The sequence below is a fragment of the Lutjanus erythropterus genome, chromosome 18 (assembly GCF_056507025.1).
Source record: "Lutjanus erythropterus isolate fLutEry1 chromosome 18, fLutEry1.hap2, whole genome shotgun sequence".
Lineage (NCBI taxonomy): Eukaryota > Metazoa > Chordata > Actinopteri > Lutjaniformes > Lutjanidae > Lutjanus > Lutjanus erythropterus.
In genome coordinates, this window is record NC_139334.1 from 15,014,657 (window position 1) to 15,030,847 (window position 16,191).

Here is a 16,191-nt window from a genome sequence, read left to right on the forward strand (position 1 = left end):
TACAGTATTGTAGATTAGTTAATAAAAATCAGCACAAAGGTAAAATGAAAAAAAAAAACTTTTGTGGTTGATTGTTACTGTGTACTGTGAGTAATGCTGCCAAAAAAAAAGAACACAAGTCAATTTGTAAAAAAAAAAAAGGATTTTATTTCACCTTTGTGGAAAAAAATGGCACTCGTAGGTGACAGAATAACAGTGTTTTTCCCCTAAAGGCTCCAAGCAGTCAGATGTTTCACATTGAGTGGACCTCGTATGACCTTCACATGTTTACAAAAGTCACATTCCAACTTAATGTCATTCTCATTTAGCAAATTTCACCATTACTTGTTAAAAATGAGTGTTCTTCATCCCTGTGTTCTTCCATTTCACACTAAAAATAAGAGATCTGGGGCCGTATTACAGAAACTTCCTAACTTGCTGTGATCCTATCCTAACTGTTTGGTAACCGTGGTAACCAGATCTTAAACTCTTCCGGTCTCAAATTAAGACTGAAGATAGGAAGTTTCTATAATATGGCTCAGGAGCTGAAGAGGAAACTTTTCCTTTCCTATGACTGGAAAAGGTTAAATTGAGATATACTGTGGAAAAAACAGCTATTGGTCGGTCCAGATTGTCACCTTTGTTCCCCTCTCGTCTGTCTAAAGACACGAACAAACACATCATTTTGGCTGGAGCCTAAAAGAAGATAACAACAGTATGTAGTATCTTGTGCCTCTTAGTTCAACAATCAAATGATTTTGCAAACTTACAACCATTTGGTTACATAATAAAACATAATTCATAAACATGAACCAAGTGGCAAGCAAACTTTTGGGTTCATTTTTCAACTGTTCTAGCTGCACACCAGCTCCTTTACATATTTAAAAAAAACAATGTTCTTTGGTGTGGTCACGTAGTCCTCAAAACAGAAAGATCTGCAAAATATTCAACATTTGGTTTCAAACTCATAATGCAAGAGAAAAAAAAAGATTAATCCTTTTATGTGCCACTAAGTCCAGTTTAGTTTTTCCTGCTGCTTTAGTCCCCTGAGACGGAGCAGGGTGTTCCCTCAAAGCAGCCTCAGCAATAACATCAGGCGTCGCCCAGCCCACAGAGAGCTTTCAGGCGACGTCTTCACAAACTGCTGAAACACAACTGAAAGGCAACAACTGCACCAGCTCCGTCTCTGGGGACACTTGTCAGCACGAAAACTCACTCAGGCAGTAAATATTGCACATGCAACACCAGGATATAAAAGAAGAAATATAGCGTGTTATGATGCCTTCATGATTTGTCTCAGTCTACATTTGATAACATTATTCAGCAGCTACAAGCAGAGTTTACATGTCTACTCAGTGTGCAAAGCATTTGTATCTCAGTAAAATATACTACACTGACAGTAACAGTAGGTTTGAGAGGCAATAATTCCCTGTAGTTCATTTCTCTTGACTGTTTGTCACGATACAAATACTGTATATAAAACTTTCTGACCGAGAGAGACGCCCAAATAAATAGTAACGAAGAGAATAGAAGAAGGCAAAAACGTTTTCAGCTGCCAACACTGATGAGAAAGCGTCTCTACATAATTGTTGGAGGGTTTTCCTTATCTCAGATCCCAGAGGAGCGACCATCATTTCCTCCACACACACACAAATTACTGTGCCAGGTACTCCTTGGCTTTCTCCAGCCCTTCCTTCAGGAAGCTGATGTAAGTGGATGTGGAAGGGTCCTCAAAGCCTCCAGAGAAGCTGAAAGTTGCTCCCTCCTCCTCCGGCTTCATGGCCGTCTGGTCCAGGAAGAAGTTGGCGTTGATGTGGTGGACCTAAAGCCAAACATAGGAGGTGGATAAAATACTTTTTTTTCCCATAAAAATGAAACAAAGGAAGCTTATGAGCATGAATAAATATGTCTTGTTGTAACAGTGGGAGTGCAACCTCATGAAATACTTTAAGTACCACTGAGATAAAATATTTCACCCCCAGACTTTGCTCAAGTCAAGTTTAGAAAGTGATATTAACCAAATCCAATTTAAGCCTTGTACTACCTTAAATTGACTGAGGTAATACTAATATGTCAGCAGGAGAGCTCATACACGTCAATTGTGGACTCTTGTGGATGTTTCATAAATTGTAGGCTGATAAAAGAGTGAAATATTTACAATAGTTCCATTGGGCAGTGCCACCATCATCTCCACAGGGAAGCTGTACTTCTCCAGGTGTAACCGGGCCTTTTCACTCAACGCACGGTTCTGCTCATCAGCCTGTTTCAGAGAAGAAGTATTAAGATTCGGACATGAAGGGGCGTGTAAAGTATTTTACTTTTTGGTCACCTGATAACTGACTGAATTAACTGGGGTGTTGTTGGGGTGACTACCTGCATGTTCTCCAGCTCTCTGACCAGAGACCAGCTGCTGATGAAGCTCTGGTTGAGCAGGGCCAAAACGGGCGAACTTTCCAGGACGGTCTCCCGGAGAGTTCGCCCCGAACCTGCAGAGGTGTGACAATGGGATGTTAAAAAAATACACCAAAATATAGAATTAAAAATGGTAAGGATACGCAGATTCACCACTATCTATATCTGTCTTTGTTTAACCAACTAAATGATCTGTATCTGTATCTGCACTTGGAACGGGGTTTAAACAGGAAGTGGGTTGAACTAACCGGAGGCTGTTAATTAAGCCTGGATCTGATATGGATTGATCAGAAGTTACAGAAGTTGTCTCTTTTTTATGTTTTTATGAGAGTATAGAACAGACTCTGAATTGAGCTTCAGATCAGATAACGATTACAGAACAAGTCTTAAATAAACTTTAACGAACAAATTCTTGATTTGGTAACATCAGACAAGTCTGTCTGACATTAGCCAAGATTTCAGGTGCTTCTTAATTGTTTCTATTGACTGAAGACTGAAGTAACTCACACATTTTTCCCCAACAGGCTCCCAGATTATGGAAAACCCTGCTTGCAGCATATCTTATGTAAACCTGTTTTTATCTCATTGTTTGGATGTAACCCATTTTTAGCCTTGTGATTTAAACCTTTTCTCAGCTCTCAATAACAGTTTGCAATTCTGTGGCATCAAGTACATGTTACTGATCTCACCTCAGCAGGACTGGTCGTCTAATGCTCCCCAAAGCAGAATGGAATGCACCAGTTTGTGCTCTGCTTCAGCTCGCTCGAAGGCCTCTGAGAAAGGCAGGTAGGACACCTGGGAAGGAGCAAAGTGAGAACAACGAAACCGCCGTGTTAAAGCCAACAGTGTGTTGAACAAACGCTTCGTGGATGTTTACCTTCTTGAAGGGGTAGAAGGTGACATCCATGCGTCGTGCAGCTTCTTCCCGGCTGAGCTCTGAGGTCCAGCTGATGTCCTCGAAGACAAACTGGATCGGCTCGCTGCTGCCGTCTCGACTGTCGATGATGTTGCCCTGCTCGTCCATGATGATGGAGGGAGTGGATGGGCCCGTGGACTGCAGCTCCAACTGTAGACACATCGATAATCAGTTATACAAGGCAATTTGTTGTTAAAAATATGACATACTTTGGGCTGTGACCTTTTATCTCAGAAGAAATAATTTATACAACCCCTAAGAACACTTAATTCCTGAAACTCAAGCATATTTTAAATATACCAAAAATGTTAAAAGGGAATGGGACCAAAGCGTAATGTTTAATAACTGAGAACAAAAAAGGCTGATCTTATAATAGTCACACTCCAGCATTAGGACACACTGCGCATTGACAGAAACCATTTAGAAAAAGACAAAAATCCCGAAACAAGACACCCAGTTGGAGAATAATTTTGCTGGATGAGTTTTATTTGGCTTAAACTGCCTTAATGGCCGGAGAACTAAAATCAGTGTAAATTAAAAATAAAGACCTAAGGCACTCCAGCATGTGGCGACACAAAGATGAGATCAAATATCACATAATGATCATCACATAATTATAATCACCAACTGATACAGTACAAAATGATTCACAGATGCCATCTGTCAAGTATGAAATGCTGCCAGCATCCCAAAGCTTTCGGTCTAACCAAAAGACTATTGGTACATTTATACACCTGTTTAAGTGGGGCTCAGATACCATGCCTCTCAGATACTGTCCTGCTGAGCAATGATTCTTCTCCTAATCTACTATTCCATCAGAAAAGGGTTGCTCTACATGCTCTCTCTATTAATCAGTGGATATCTTCCTTCCATAATGTACTACTCTTAGAAGTGTCAGTTGCATCAATAAACAAAGCTAAAGCAGAAACATTAGAACCCAAGAAACATTATTTTTAATGAAAAAGAGTGGAGGAGCACAGGTATGGCTCATTGCCTCCCTGTATTTTCTGAACATGTGTCTAATTTGTACGCTTATGCTACCATGTGAGGATGGTGTGGACAATTAATTAGTAGAATATCACATCAATGAAGTAACAGAGACACTCATCCATTCAGTGCATCACTGCAGTCGTACCTGTGGCAGGTATCCGATGTCCACCTCCATGTTGCTGCTCTCACTGGCCCCGTACAGCCACTCCATGTCCACGTTCAGAGACCTGGGACACAACAGAAAGATGTCTCACACTAGAACTGACAACAACACACTGAGCGGTGTGTTCGGGAGTGTTTGTACGGGGCGTACCTGTCGCTGGGGACATAGAGGTGAAATTGGCGGACATGAGATGCATCTTTAGACAGAATAATGTTGCCGGTGAACTGGCCCGGGGTGAACCAGAAGGGGAAGTCTGGAACATCGTTGAGCTGGAATTCTGCATGAATCCTGCAGAGGTGAAAAGAAAGACTAGTCTGTAGCGCAACATGTGTTCAAAATGTCTGGAGGTGACAGGAAAAGCTTTTTGTTACCTTTTAAAAGTGTGTTTCTTTATAACAAATTATGTATCCTTAACATTAGTGCTGACAGTTTCCAAAGCAAACCTTCAAGGCAGTCATGGGCTTTAATTCATGTTGACATTCATCATAATTTACAAATAAACAGCCCCATATTTGCTAATGTTACATCAGTGTTACATGCATTTGCAGCTGACAGTTGTGTAGAAAAATCTTCAAAGTCTGACATCTGATATTTGAGGCTGCTACTAAAAAGTACTACGAGCAGTGCTGCGAGATCTCGTGAGAGAAACAAGAAATCAATGCAAACAAGTCCAAAAACAGTGACATGGTTTGTGAGACAGAAATTTATTTTGCATTTCATAAGCAGCCATTTCAAAATCACTGTAGTGTGTAATGTTATCTTTTTCTTTTTGACTCTAAAGAAGTTGAACAAAACCAGGTGGCCAACAAAAAAATGAGGAATGAATAAATGACTGAATGAAAATGAAGTACAGTAATAAAATGCAAAAAGTAGAAGTGAAAGTAGAAGCAAAAACATAGATATCTTGACTATCAAGGCTCACTGACGAGAACAGTGCTGCATTTCTTTTATGTTTATCAGTGCTGTATTTAGAGTAAATCTGCATGATGTGCACATATTTCACAAAATCTGAACACTGCCTTTAAATTGTCCCCCACCTGAGGTTGAATCCAGTCTATTACTGTCACTCTCTGTCTCCCCCTCTTTGTTGTATTTGTTGCCATGTTTCGTTCAATTAGTCGCTGGCGTTGTTAACAAAGTAGCTAAAGAGGCTTTATCAACTACACGATTTTGATTTGAAATGTTTCACTCACTGACTGTCACCTGTGTGTTTGGGAACAGTGTTGTGGACTGGTCCTGCAACAACACAAAGTGTCATGTGTTTAAATGATTTATTAGACATCTGTAGAGAGAAACAGGGGGGGGTCGACCCCAAATAAGAACCTACACTTTAGGAATAAGCCCAACAAAATGCATCCTCAAAAAATTAACGGGTGAACTTGGCATCTGTGACTGCTCGATGTCAGAACAAGATGTCTGAAAGTCAAAGCTGAGGGCAAAAAATGTGAAATGCAAAGTAAGGCTTTGGCAGTTTGCACTAGAGCAGCCGACTCTGAAATCTCACATTTGTTTGAAGTACTTATAAATGCATTAGCACATAATGATAATGTAACTTTGACAAAAAAGAGTTCAGTGGACTCAGTGGGGTGGATCAGTGTCTGCATGCTGATTTAAAACTGAAACAATGGCTGCCTGCCAGGCAGGACATTAAAATTCATACGGTAGTATCTTCTGGATATTAGTCAGCACTAATGTTAAGTATACAGACTTTCATAGTTAAGAGGCTTAAAGAAGCAAAAGCAACACGATGGTCTTTTATTTCTCCTCCTTACCTGAAGACGATGTCATAATAAAAGTCGTTGCTGGCACGAATGCAGGCGACAGTGCCCTGAGGAGCGAAACGTGATTTGATGAAGGGCCGAGGGTGGAACATACTCAGTAAAGAGTGGATGAGAACCTGCAGCGAGATAAGAACAGCCGTTAATATCCAATATGATTATCACAGGTCTCAACTCCATCTGACAGTGGACGGTGATGATGAGTCTTCAGGGTACCTCTTTGCCCTTTGGTGAGGGAGGGTGGTAACGATTGTTGGGCAGGTAGCCAGTGAAGATGTTGAGCTCGCTGGGAATCACCCACCACGTGTCTCCAACCTCCACCTTGTTCTTTGGGGGCAAGAAGGCCCTGAACTGGCTGGCGGAGAAGGTAGAAGAAGGCACTGCTGGGCTCTTCCATGAGCGAAGCCCAGCCAGAGAGCTGTGAGACACCTGCAAGAGCCGAATAAAATCCACTTACTATCAGTCAATTCTTTTTTTCTTAAAAGAGGAAAAGTGTATTTTAAGGCTGACGGGAGTTGCTGGTCTGCTGCTGCCTTGATCAGTCAGTTTGTTTGAGTTTTTGTGTGACTTCAGTACAATTCGAGTTAGTTCAGATTCACCAAAGTCACACAAAAACTAAATAAAACTAACAAGTTCAACAGTGGTAGACCAGCAACTCCTGTGTTCTGCAAAATAAAGTTACTGTTTTTGCTAAAGGAGTCTAATGGCTTTAGAGAAGGCAACATTTGGCTTATTTAACAGTGGCTTTCCATTGGAAAAGGCTGTCTGACAGCAAGCTGAAACAGTGAAAATATTCTGAATTTAACATACATTTTAATTTATACTAATTTTTTTAGGTGGCTAAAATATGTTTTTGCTGCTGATCCTGTCCACAGCTGTACATTGTTTAGCTTCCTACACTGGTACTGCCATCTACTGTAGGTAGTACACCCACTGTGGATAAGTACTTCATAAAACCCCACTACAAATATTTAAAACTATCCCTTTAATTCTCTGCCATTTCGTTGTTCATTCATTTATTGGTTGCTTATACATTTTGAATGAACTGAATTCACAAAGAGCTGACTCAGACAGAGACAAATGAATTGCAATATTTATTTATACTTATTGCATTAATTCCATTAATCTCAAGTATTTTGCTGTGGCGATTCTTTAAAAAAGTGTGTGCAAGCTTTTGGAAATCACAGTGAATATGTGACCACATTTAAAAGTCTTGATGCAGGCTTTTCTGTGATTTTTTTTTTTGTTGCTAAGCATAGGTCTTTTATCAAAGCAGCTTTTAGACTAGTCAAGCGAAAGAGAACAATAAACCTCGTCTTACCCCGAGGAAACCATCCTTGCTTTTCGTCATGGAGTCCAGCAGCAGTGGTTGCATTTTGGCCTCCAAGGTTAACGTCTCTCCATTGGGGTCATGGGTCACTTCCTCCTCAAAATCCACCGGGGGTGTAATTCCTGCAAGGAAGCCGCAGGGATCCCACTCGTTCAATGTGGAGTTTTACAGTACGTGGCAGTGTGAATGAGGGTGTTGTTAGTGAGAGGGATGAGAGGGTATTGATTAAATGAGACATTCTGGAAGAAAGATAAAGTGATGTACCTGTTAGTTTTTCAGCAATAGGTTTAAACTCCTCCGGACTGAGATAAAGGTCATGGTCAGTGTCTAAGGAGGAGAAGAGAAAAAGCCCCTCGGCACCCAGAGTTCGGACGCTCTCTTCCTATTGGAGGAACACATGAGCATTAACAATGGTCCTTATTGTCATTTTCATATGCTTCAAAGATTTTCAATGCAGCAAAAAAAAGTAGGACAGTGAGGCATCTGATCAGGAAAATACACTATACATATACATTTTTCTGTCCTGAACCTTTACAGAAATATTACACTTGAAAAACACTCATTCTGAATTTGATGCCTGTAACATGTTCCAAAAAAAGGTGGGACAGAGACATGTTTCCATCTATGTTACATCATCTTGTCTTTTAACAACACTCAGTAAGTGTTTGGGAACTGAGGACATATTCAGCTGTTCAACAGTCTGAGGTCTTTTTTGTCATATTTTGTGCCTCCTAATGCACCACGCATTTTCAATGGGGGACAGGTCTGGACTGCAGCCAGGCCAGTCTAGTAAGCCGCCCTCTTTTACTATGAAGCCATATGCAGAATTGTGTGTTGGCATTTTCTTGCTGAAAGAAGGAGGGACATCACTGAAAAAGCTCCAAAGCCTGCATTAATGGGGTGTCACAGATGTGCAAGTTACCTATGACGGACGATCCTTTTCCTCTTAAGCCCAGAGCATACAATGGCCACGATTTCCAAAAACAATCGAAAATGTGGACTCATCGGCCAACAGCACACTTTTCAACTTTGTGTCTGTCCATCTCAGGTGAGCTTGGGCCCAGAGAAGTCAGCAGTGTGTGTGGATGTTGATATATGGTTCTCTCTTTGCATGGTTAAGTCTTACCTTGAAATTGTAAACTGCATTTATCGACCGTTTTCCAAAGTCTTTCCGAGCTCATGTAGTAATATCCTTTATATATTTATGTAGGTTTTTAATGTGGGTGGATCAAAGGTCACAGGCATTCAGTGCTGGTTTTCAGCCTTGCCCCTGATGTGCAAAGATTTCTCCTGATTCTCTTAATCTTTTAATGATATTATGGATTGCATATGGCGAAATCATATCCTTTTCCAACCTATTTGCCCACATGTTTTCTACATGGTGATGAACCTCGTCCCATCCGTGCTTGTTAATGACTGAGCCTTTCGAGGAGGCCCCTTTAATACCCTATCATAATACTTTCACCAATTAATCTGCTTACCTGTCAAATGCTCCAAGCAGGTGTTTTTTGAGCATCCCACCATTCCCAGCCTTTTGTTGCCCCTGTTCCAACTATTTTTGTAATGTGTTGCAGGCATCAAATTCAGAAAATAATAAAGTCAATCCATTTGAACATTAAAAAAAGACAGTACATACGGCCATTAAATAAATGCACAAAAATGACAGAAAATCATTAAGCTGTATATTCATGTGTATTCATACAGTCAATAACTGATGCAATAACATGATCTAAGTTTAAATATTAGAAAAGGTTTTAGATTGAGGACATCTTTCCATTCTAACAGAAGACGGTTCTGCAGTGTGACCACAAAACACTGCTGCAGATCCACGAACTTCTATAATATTCTCATAAAACATCATTATGTTGCTTTAGTGTTTTGTCCCTGGTGTCAGAGCAGTCGTTTAACCTCAGCAGTCCTGTCTGGATAGAAATCAGCCCAGAGGCCACAGATTCCTCACATGTGTCTGAGTCAGACCACCCTTTCTCTCTCAGACAGATGCGTGCCTACCAGCGCCTGTACAATGGAGGGAGAGGGGGAGAGGGAGGCGCAAAGAACAACTTGGAGACCCTCTGTAACCAAACAAGCGTGGATTAAAACAGGAGGCTGAGTTTTAGCAGCTGTGGCACAGATCCAGCCCCCTAATAAAACACCATGGGGTCGGAAAACTGCAGATGTGGGGTTTTGTGACCAATGGTGTCTGACAACTCATTACTTTTTGAGAGAATAGTGTTGCATATATATTAATATTACAATAAAATGTCCCTACGGTGTTATTGCAGTAATTATAGGTCATAAAATGTACCATAAGGTCATTGCAAACTTTATTTGCAATGCAGACGTGCATCATGCAGTAAACTGGCATGTTCTGAGTGCGATTTGACCTAGAAGTTGTTTTTAATATAAAAAACATCACTAAGTTAAATGATGAGACACGTATGACATTGTTCCAGATGTGGATCTTACATGACGTTTGAGTAGCTGAGCATCTTGGTAATACTTGATGCCAAAGCCGAGAAGAGGGACAGCACCGACTATCAGCAGAGTCCACAGACCCTTGAAGATCCAAGATCCAGAGCCCGGTCTCTGCTGCCCACTCTGCGGCGGATTTTTGCTCCCATCCCCGGTGGTTGTTTTATCCACGTCTGCGGCCATCCTCGAAACTCCACGACGGCTATTTAGACGAGAGCATTGTGGTTAAATAAGGTCCACAAAAGGCTCCCGACAGCGGCGATCGTCCAGTGCAAACTTTGTCCTTAAAGTGTTGAAAATCTCCCGGCAGTTCGGTTATCTCGTAAGCCGGGGACCGCGCGTCTATTCCGGCCGTTACACTCGCTGGCAGCAGCTGGGAAATGTTAGCTAGCAACACGGATTTCTTATTTCCCACATCTGATCGAGAACCATATGGATGTGTGTCACAGGAGTCAAGCGAGCGAGTAAAAGCCGGTAAGAAACCGGATATGTGGCGCTTGTGGGCTCAAAATAAAAGAGCCCATATGCGAATGCTCATGTCTAGAAGAGAACCCCAGATCCATGAAAGATCACGCGAGAGTGATCATTTTAACCCAAACCATGATCTTTCCCGAAGTGGTTTCTCTCACTAAACACACACAGAGTTAAGCCACATTGCAAATGCTAACTAATTTGTATAAAGTGCACAGTGAAGAATACCATGTGCAGGTCTCGCGAGAGTTTCACGAATCAAGAGTTCCCTTCTAAACAGGATTCGATCTGATTAGGCGTTCTCTGTCAAAATGGGGCGGAGTCCGATGAGGGCGGGACTGAACGTCTGATTGGCGGAATGAATTAAATAGCACCATCTGCTGAACGACTGCAAGAAGCACAAGATACAAATGTGTACTCAACTAATATAATGAAAACTTGTATTTTTTAACAACTTTCCACTAACTAAATGTTTAAATATATTTCAAACATACCTTTTTAAGAGTATATGTACAAGATGTATAAGATGCAAATCTGCACTCAACCAAATATAATGGCTCTGTGCTCAAATAACATAATGGAAACGTATATTTAAATCCCCCTTGGAGTTATATTTACTTTTTATCATACTTATTTTTCTTTGTGCATTTTGTTTTAGTGACTTCGTTTATACTGCTTTGATTTATTGTTAAATGTGTTTAAAATGACACTGCATTTATGTTAGTTGGAGATGTTGAATAAAGGTTGCACAGTCATTAAATATTAAGTAGGTGCTTTAGCGCCACCCAGTGGTTAAACACGTGAGTTAGAGTTTTCGGCGCACTTCCGGTCCTCCAGTCGACAAACCAGCGCCACGGAATATGTTACAGACGTTACAGACCGCTGACCCACCCTTGTAATCCGACCTCGCCCTGTGACATATTCCGTAGCGAAGACCCTCTCGCCAGTTCACCGTCGAGGATTTTATTTTGAAAATGTTGCCCGGAAGTTAGTTTACATACTCCGTAGCTTAGCAGAAGTTATTTGCTGGCACAGTAGTCACATTTAAAGGGGCACGGTTGTTGTGTTCATCCCAGGAATGTCTGTTAACAGGCGTCAATTATATGTTTCTCTGCCAAGAGAGTCTATCATTATATATTTTTGTAACTTCACGTCTGCCAGTAGAAGTAAGGGGTTTGTTTCTGCTTCACTAACCTTTTTTTTAGAGTTTCCACAACGGGACTGAAGTGTGAGCAAGTCACACATCTGCAAATCTTGACATTCAAGTCTCAAGCAAGTCAAAACAAAAAACAACACATTTGATGACATCATCCTGGGCTTTGGGAAAAACTGATCGATATTTTTCATCACTTTCTGACATTTTATGGACCAAACAACTAATTAATCGACAATAAAAAATAATCATCAGCTGCAGCCCTAAAAGAGAATGGGCATGAAATACTGAGTTTTAATAAATCTTATTGATATTTGCTATTCTATGGTAATGAATCTAAATGTTATCATTTTTGGAATGGCCCGCTCTATGATAGCTGCCTCCTGTTTTGGTCTCTACCGGTCTGCCTAGAAAATGCAAATATTAAAAAGATGTCTTTTCGAGTCTTCTGATCATCTGTCTCAAGTCTTAGTCAAGTCTCATGTCATGAACAGCGAGTCTCAAGTCTCCAAATTTGTGACTCTGGGACAGTTAACCCAAAGTGAAAATTCAGTCAGTATCTACTCACCCTCATGCTGATTGAAGGTCGGGTTTAGTTTTTTAGTCTGTGAAAATTAACATGTCAGGCCTTTAGGAGACTTGGATTTTACCACATGAGCAGTATGGAGGCATTTTATGGGTGTTTTTTGTTTTTCTGGTCATTTTCTTTGGTTGTGTTACACTGTTTTTCTGTGAAACAGCAGTGTTTTGCGGACTAAAAAACTAAACCCAACTTTCAATAGGCATGGTGAGCAGATAATTTTAAAAAAATATATTTTTGGCTGAAATATCCCTTTAAAGTCAAATCATATGACTTAAATCCCCCATCTCTGCTGATATGTAATAAAGATGTGCAGCTGGATTCAGACTGAGAGACTGTCATCCTTTGGTGTGCATTAAGACCATTACAATACCAGAGAAATCACTTGATCAATATCTCCACTAATTTGATGCTGCCTTCAGTGAGAAATGGACCAAATACCTTCAACTAATGCACTTCCTTCAACCCTGTCGTTGGCAACTTTTTTTTTTGGCTTGTGTCCCCTAAAAATTAATCCAAGTCTACTGCATGTGTGACCGCGTCATTTGCCTGGTTACAAATAACCACTTAGATGTCCAGTTCCTGACCTCAAATAAAAAATGAAGTGGAAAAAGTAAATACAATCTCAGCTTAATCATAACACAAACTCATATTGATGCAATCTGAGTAAATCCACCGTATGTTACAGTTTATTTGCGTTCCACACAGTTCTCCACATATTCAATATTTACACAGGCACGTTGCATGGCGTTACCTAATAAAAGCTACGACTTCCTGGTGACAGCCAGAAGTTTAACAGCCAGACCTGAAGCGTGTCACAAAAAGAGCATTTAACAATGCACTCAACATTTGTGACCGCTAGTGATAACAGAAGCATTGTCCAGTTTGTTGATGCTCCTGTTCTTGAGTTTTATCAGTCCACTGGTTGAAGTGTGCAGCTCTCAGTCATTCCATGTCCTCTTCCAAGGGCTGCGTCTTCACTTCAACTATTTTTGGAGGGATGTAGGAGCCCATACCTGCTGCTCTCTCTGCCTCTGCCTGGGTGTAGGGCTCCTCTCTGAGCTGCTTCAACCTGGACGGTGTAGAAAGAAGAGGAGGTAGGCTCTGAAAATCGCTTATATACTTGACCATGGTGCAGTTAAAGGGACAGGTATGTCATTTGGGGTTTAATTTCCGGTCAAGAAATGTGACTGTAGAATAGGGTTGTTCTGTTACCAGCAGTGGAAATGTCTTTGATGCAGCCTAAAATTGGCAAGTATGCCAGTCTATACTCCAATCTAATATCATGCAAATTTATCCGCCTCAAAATGGCAACAACGCTACTTCCTCTCAGCGTCCGGTATGCCAAATAGTTTCAGCCTGAGCCAGGCCATATAACAAAGACAGCAATCATACCACATCTATACAGGGTTCAGTGGAATACAGCAGTTACAAAAAAGGAGGAAATGGTATTGGAACAACTCTAGTGTCTAACACAGACTACATGTGTGGAACAGCCTTACCTTTTTTTGTGCACCTTAGTTTTGAAGTGTTCTTTCAAGGCTTTCATATCCACAAAATATCTCCTGCAAGACATGAAGCGCCACGGTGTTAAAAGACAACTGCAACATCAAGATCAAGACTTCTTTTGCAAGAAAAGACTTGAATACAGCAGAGAACAAATGATAAAGTTATAGAGCGTGCACTTGACATTAAGATTACTTTCAAGTTGGATGCATTATACTGATACTAATAACCTGAAAACATGACTTTAGACAGGCCAAAGTATTTATTTAAAATAATTTTGGTTGCTGATATGAAAACTGTAACAAGAAAGTGGTTACAGTTTGAACCACCTTTTCTTTAAAGCTGCAAGTCAGCAGATTCCAGTCATATTGGGTCAAATGGATACAATACTTTAGTGCCATTGAACTGGGCCTGCACGATATGGTAAAAAAGTCATATTGTGATTATTTGACTGAAATTGTGATTGCAATATGTAATACAGTGGGAATGATAATTTTTGTATTATAATTTTAATGTTGAACAAAAAACAACTATTAAAATCGTGAAGATGTCTGTTCCAGCCAAATATGTGGTGATATTGTGATTAATTGTGCAGCCCTGCATTGGACCTGGTTATTTTATTTAATAACTTAGGGTGTGAATAATGGACTGAATAACTTCCTCACCATATAGCATTTTTTTTTGCTATAAACAGTTGGCTTTATTCCAGTCAGTTCCCCAAATCCTCCTGTTTACTGTTGTTTCTTTTATTGTTGTTTCCTTTGTATCGTTTATTTCATCTGTTAGATGTAGTTTGCTTATATATTTGCAAAACACAAGTATTTATGAGAAAGGTCTACATATGTGTAGCCTAAAAATGGACTGATTTATCAAATACTGGAGAATAACAATTCGTATAAAAAGAAACACAACAAAAAACACAGCCAGTTTTTAGTGCAATTGTTGCATTTGCCAAAAAACAATAGAAAAATTAATTTTCAGTTAGGTCCATTGTATTGTAGGCATTTTTCAGCATGACCACACATCTAGTCTTATAAATATGTAATTTCAAATCAGTGATGCCACAATTTCCCATTTTTAAAAAACGACAAGTCGTCTCATTTGATCATTTGATTGATTAAATGCATAAGTGGGTCAAAATGGCCAAGTGTAAAAATACAATATTGGTGCCAGTTTATGTTGCCTTCATGTACGCTAGTATAGAGACGTTCATTTCAATTATTTAATTTTCTGGTATTATTTTTTAAAGGAAAAACGTGGTATCAGGTTATGGATAAAAAAGGAAACACATTTCAACTACTACTTGGATCTTTTAGGATTTTTTACATACAGGAGACTTTCATGAGTAAGATTTAATGTTGTAATTTCTAAGAGGTTCAACTCTTTCGTCCCACAAAATCAATGTAACAAATAGGCATTTTGGTAGGATCATTATTTAGGCGAATTTCAACTTTCCCTTCACACTTTTTTCACTCATTGAGGACATAAAATCTGAGTTTGTTTATGTTGTAATTTGTGTGAGGTTAACTCACAGGTTTGGGTAAAATGTCTGGACCAAATCGGATAAACTGAGGTAAACTTACGCGCAGTGTAAACAGTAGTGTTGCGCACATCCTGTCACATCGTAGTCCACCTCTTGATGCAGCAGCTTGGCTGCTGTCTCAGGCTTCATGTCCGAGTGGATCTGGTCCAGGTCTTTGGTCCTGCGCTTTGTTTTCCATTTCTTTGCAGGATTCTTCTTCTTGTGGTTTCCTGTTTGTTTAGATTTGCCCATGATAGATCCTACAGGACGGGATCAAACAAGACCTGTCAAAGGATCAAACACAATATAAACAGTATTAACCCGACTGTTTTACCTGTCTGGTTAATAAGTACACCACATTTTGGCGATGTGTACCGATAACATCTGCTGAAACCTTTCTTACTTGACTGTCGAGAAAACAGAAAATCCAGACGTAAAGGTTTTTAAACCGAACTTGCTATTTTGTGCCACTAAATTAGGTCTTGTACAGTCACATCTGTGCTGAACTGAAAGTCACAGCTCAAGACAACCAGTTTTAGAGAAGATTTAGTCCGAGAAATCCCTTCACATAATAGTTTTTGCTTTGCTTACCTTTCACACGTGTGGCCGAGAAGGATGAATTGTACTTCCGGGTCAAGAAGAGTTACATCTGCTTCCGAGAGAGGGCGCCAAACACCACCGTTAGTTAAAAAACAAATCCCCAAACCTTTATTAAACATCTTCAAATGTAATAATGATAATGATAGTAATGATAATAACAAACCCGATTTTATTGCATGAAAACACCAAACTTAACAATGCATATTCAAAAACAGATTTTGCATATTTTTTATTTTGAAAAAAAAAAAAGATAAGATAATGTTATACTGCAATAATGATAATAAAAGTAGTAAACATTAATGATTAAACCAAAAGGCAG

General features: G+C 39.9%; 2 protein-coding genes across 5 annotated transcripts; both read right to left on the reverse strand.

The window, feature by feature from the left end:
• Positions 1-129: 129 nt before the first annotated feature.
• Positions 130-10,525, reverse strand: selenon (selenoprotein N). The gene is made up of 12 exons (XM_084742695.1): positions 10,035-10,525; positions 7,833-7,950; positions 7,560-7,690; positions 6,455-6,667; positions 6,233-6,357; positions 4,611-4,748; positions 4,443-4,524; positions 3,269-3,457; positions 3,081-3,186; positions 2,353-2,465; positions 2,138-2,239; positions 130-1,801 (listed from the first exon to the last, which is right to left on the reverse strand). The coding sequence occupies exons 1-12, from the start codon at positions 10,221-10,223 to the stop codon at positions 1,634-1,636; spliced, it is 1,674 nt and encodes a 557-aa protein (XP_084598821.1). The 5' UTR covers positions 10,224-10,525; the 3' UTR covers positions 130-1,633.
• A 2,382-nt stretch (positions 10,526-12,907) lies between these two features.
• Positions 12,908-15,931, reverse strand: znf593 (zinc finger protein 593). Of its 4 annotated transcripts, none has more exons than XM_084741932.1 (4): positions 15,864-15,931; positions 15,334-15,532; positions 13,747-13,809; positions 12,908-13,316 (listed from the first exon to the last, which is right to left on the reverse strand). In XM_084741932.1, exons 2-4 carry the CDS (start codon positions 15,522-15,524, stop codon positions 13,190-13,192), a joined length of 381 nt encoding a protein of 126 aa, XP_084598058.1. In that variant the 5' UTR covers positions 15,525-15,532; positions 15,864-15,931; the 3' UTR covers positions 12,908-13,189. The 4 variants fall into 4 exon arrangements, with proteins under 4 accessions (XP_084598058.1, XP_084598057.1, XP_084598060.1 ...); XM_084741931.1 differs by having other exon boundaries at positions 15,334-15,556; positions 15,864-15,920; XM_084741934.1 differs by lacking the exon at positions 15,864-15,931 and adding an exon at positions 15,676-15,841.
• Positions 15,932-16,191: the final 260 nt, after the last annotated feature.

Bases quoted from the DNA above. Each gene is read 5' to 3' on its own strand.
- znf593 (XM_084741932.1), bottom strand. From the start codon at position 15,524: ATGGGCAAATCTAAACAAACAGGAAACCACAAGAAGAAGAATCCTGCA. The intron at 13,810-15,333 runs GTAAGTTTACCT...CATGTCTTGCAG, and splicing joins CACTACTGTTTACACTGCGC to GAGATATTTTGTGGATATGA. The intron at 13,317-13,746 runs GTAAGGCTGTTC...TACACCGTCCAG, and splicing joins ACTAAGGTGCACAAAAAAAG to GTTGAAGCAGCTCAGAGAGG.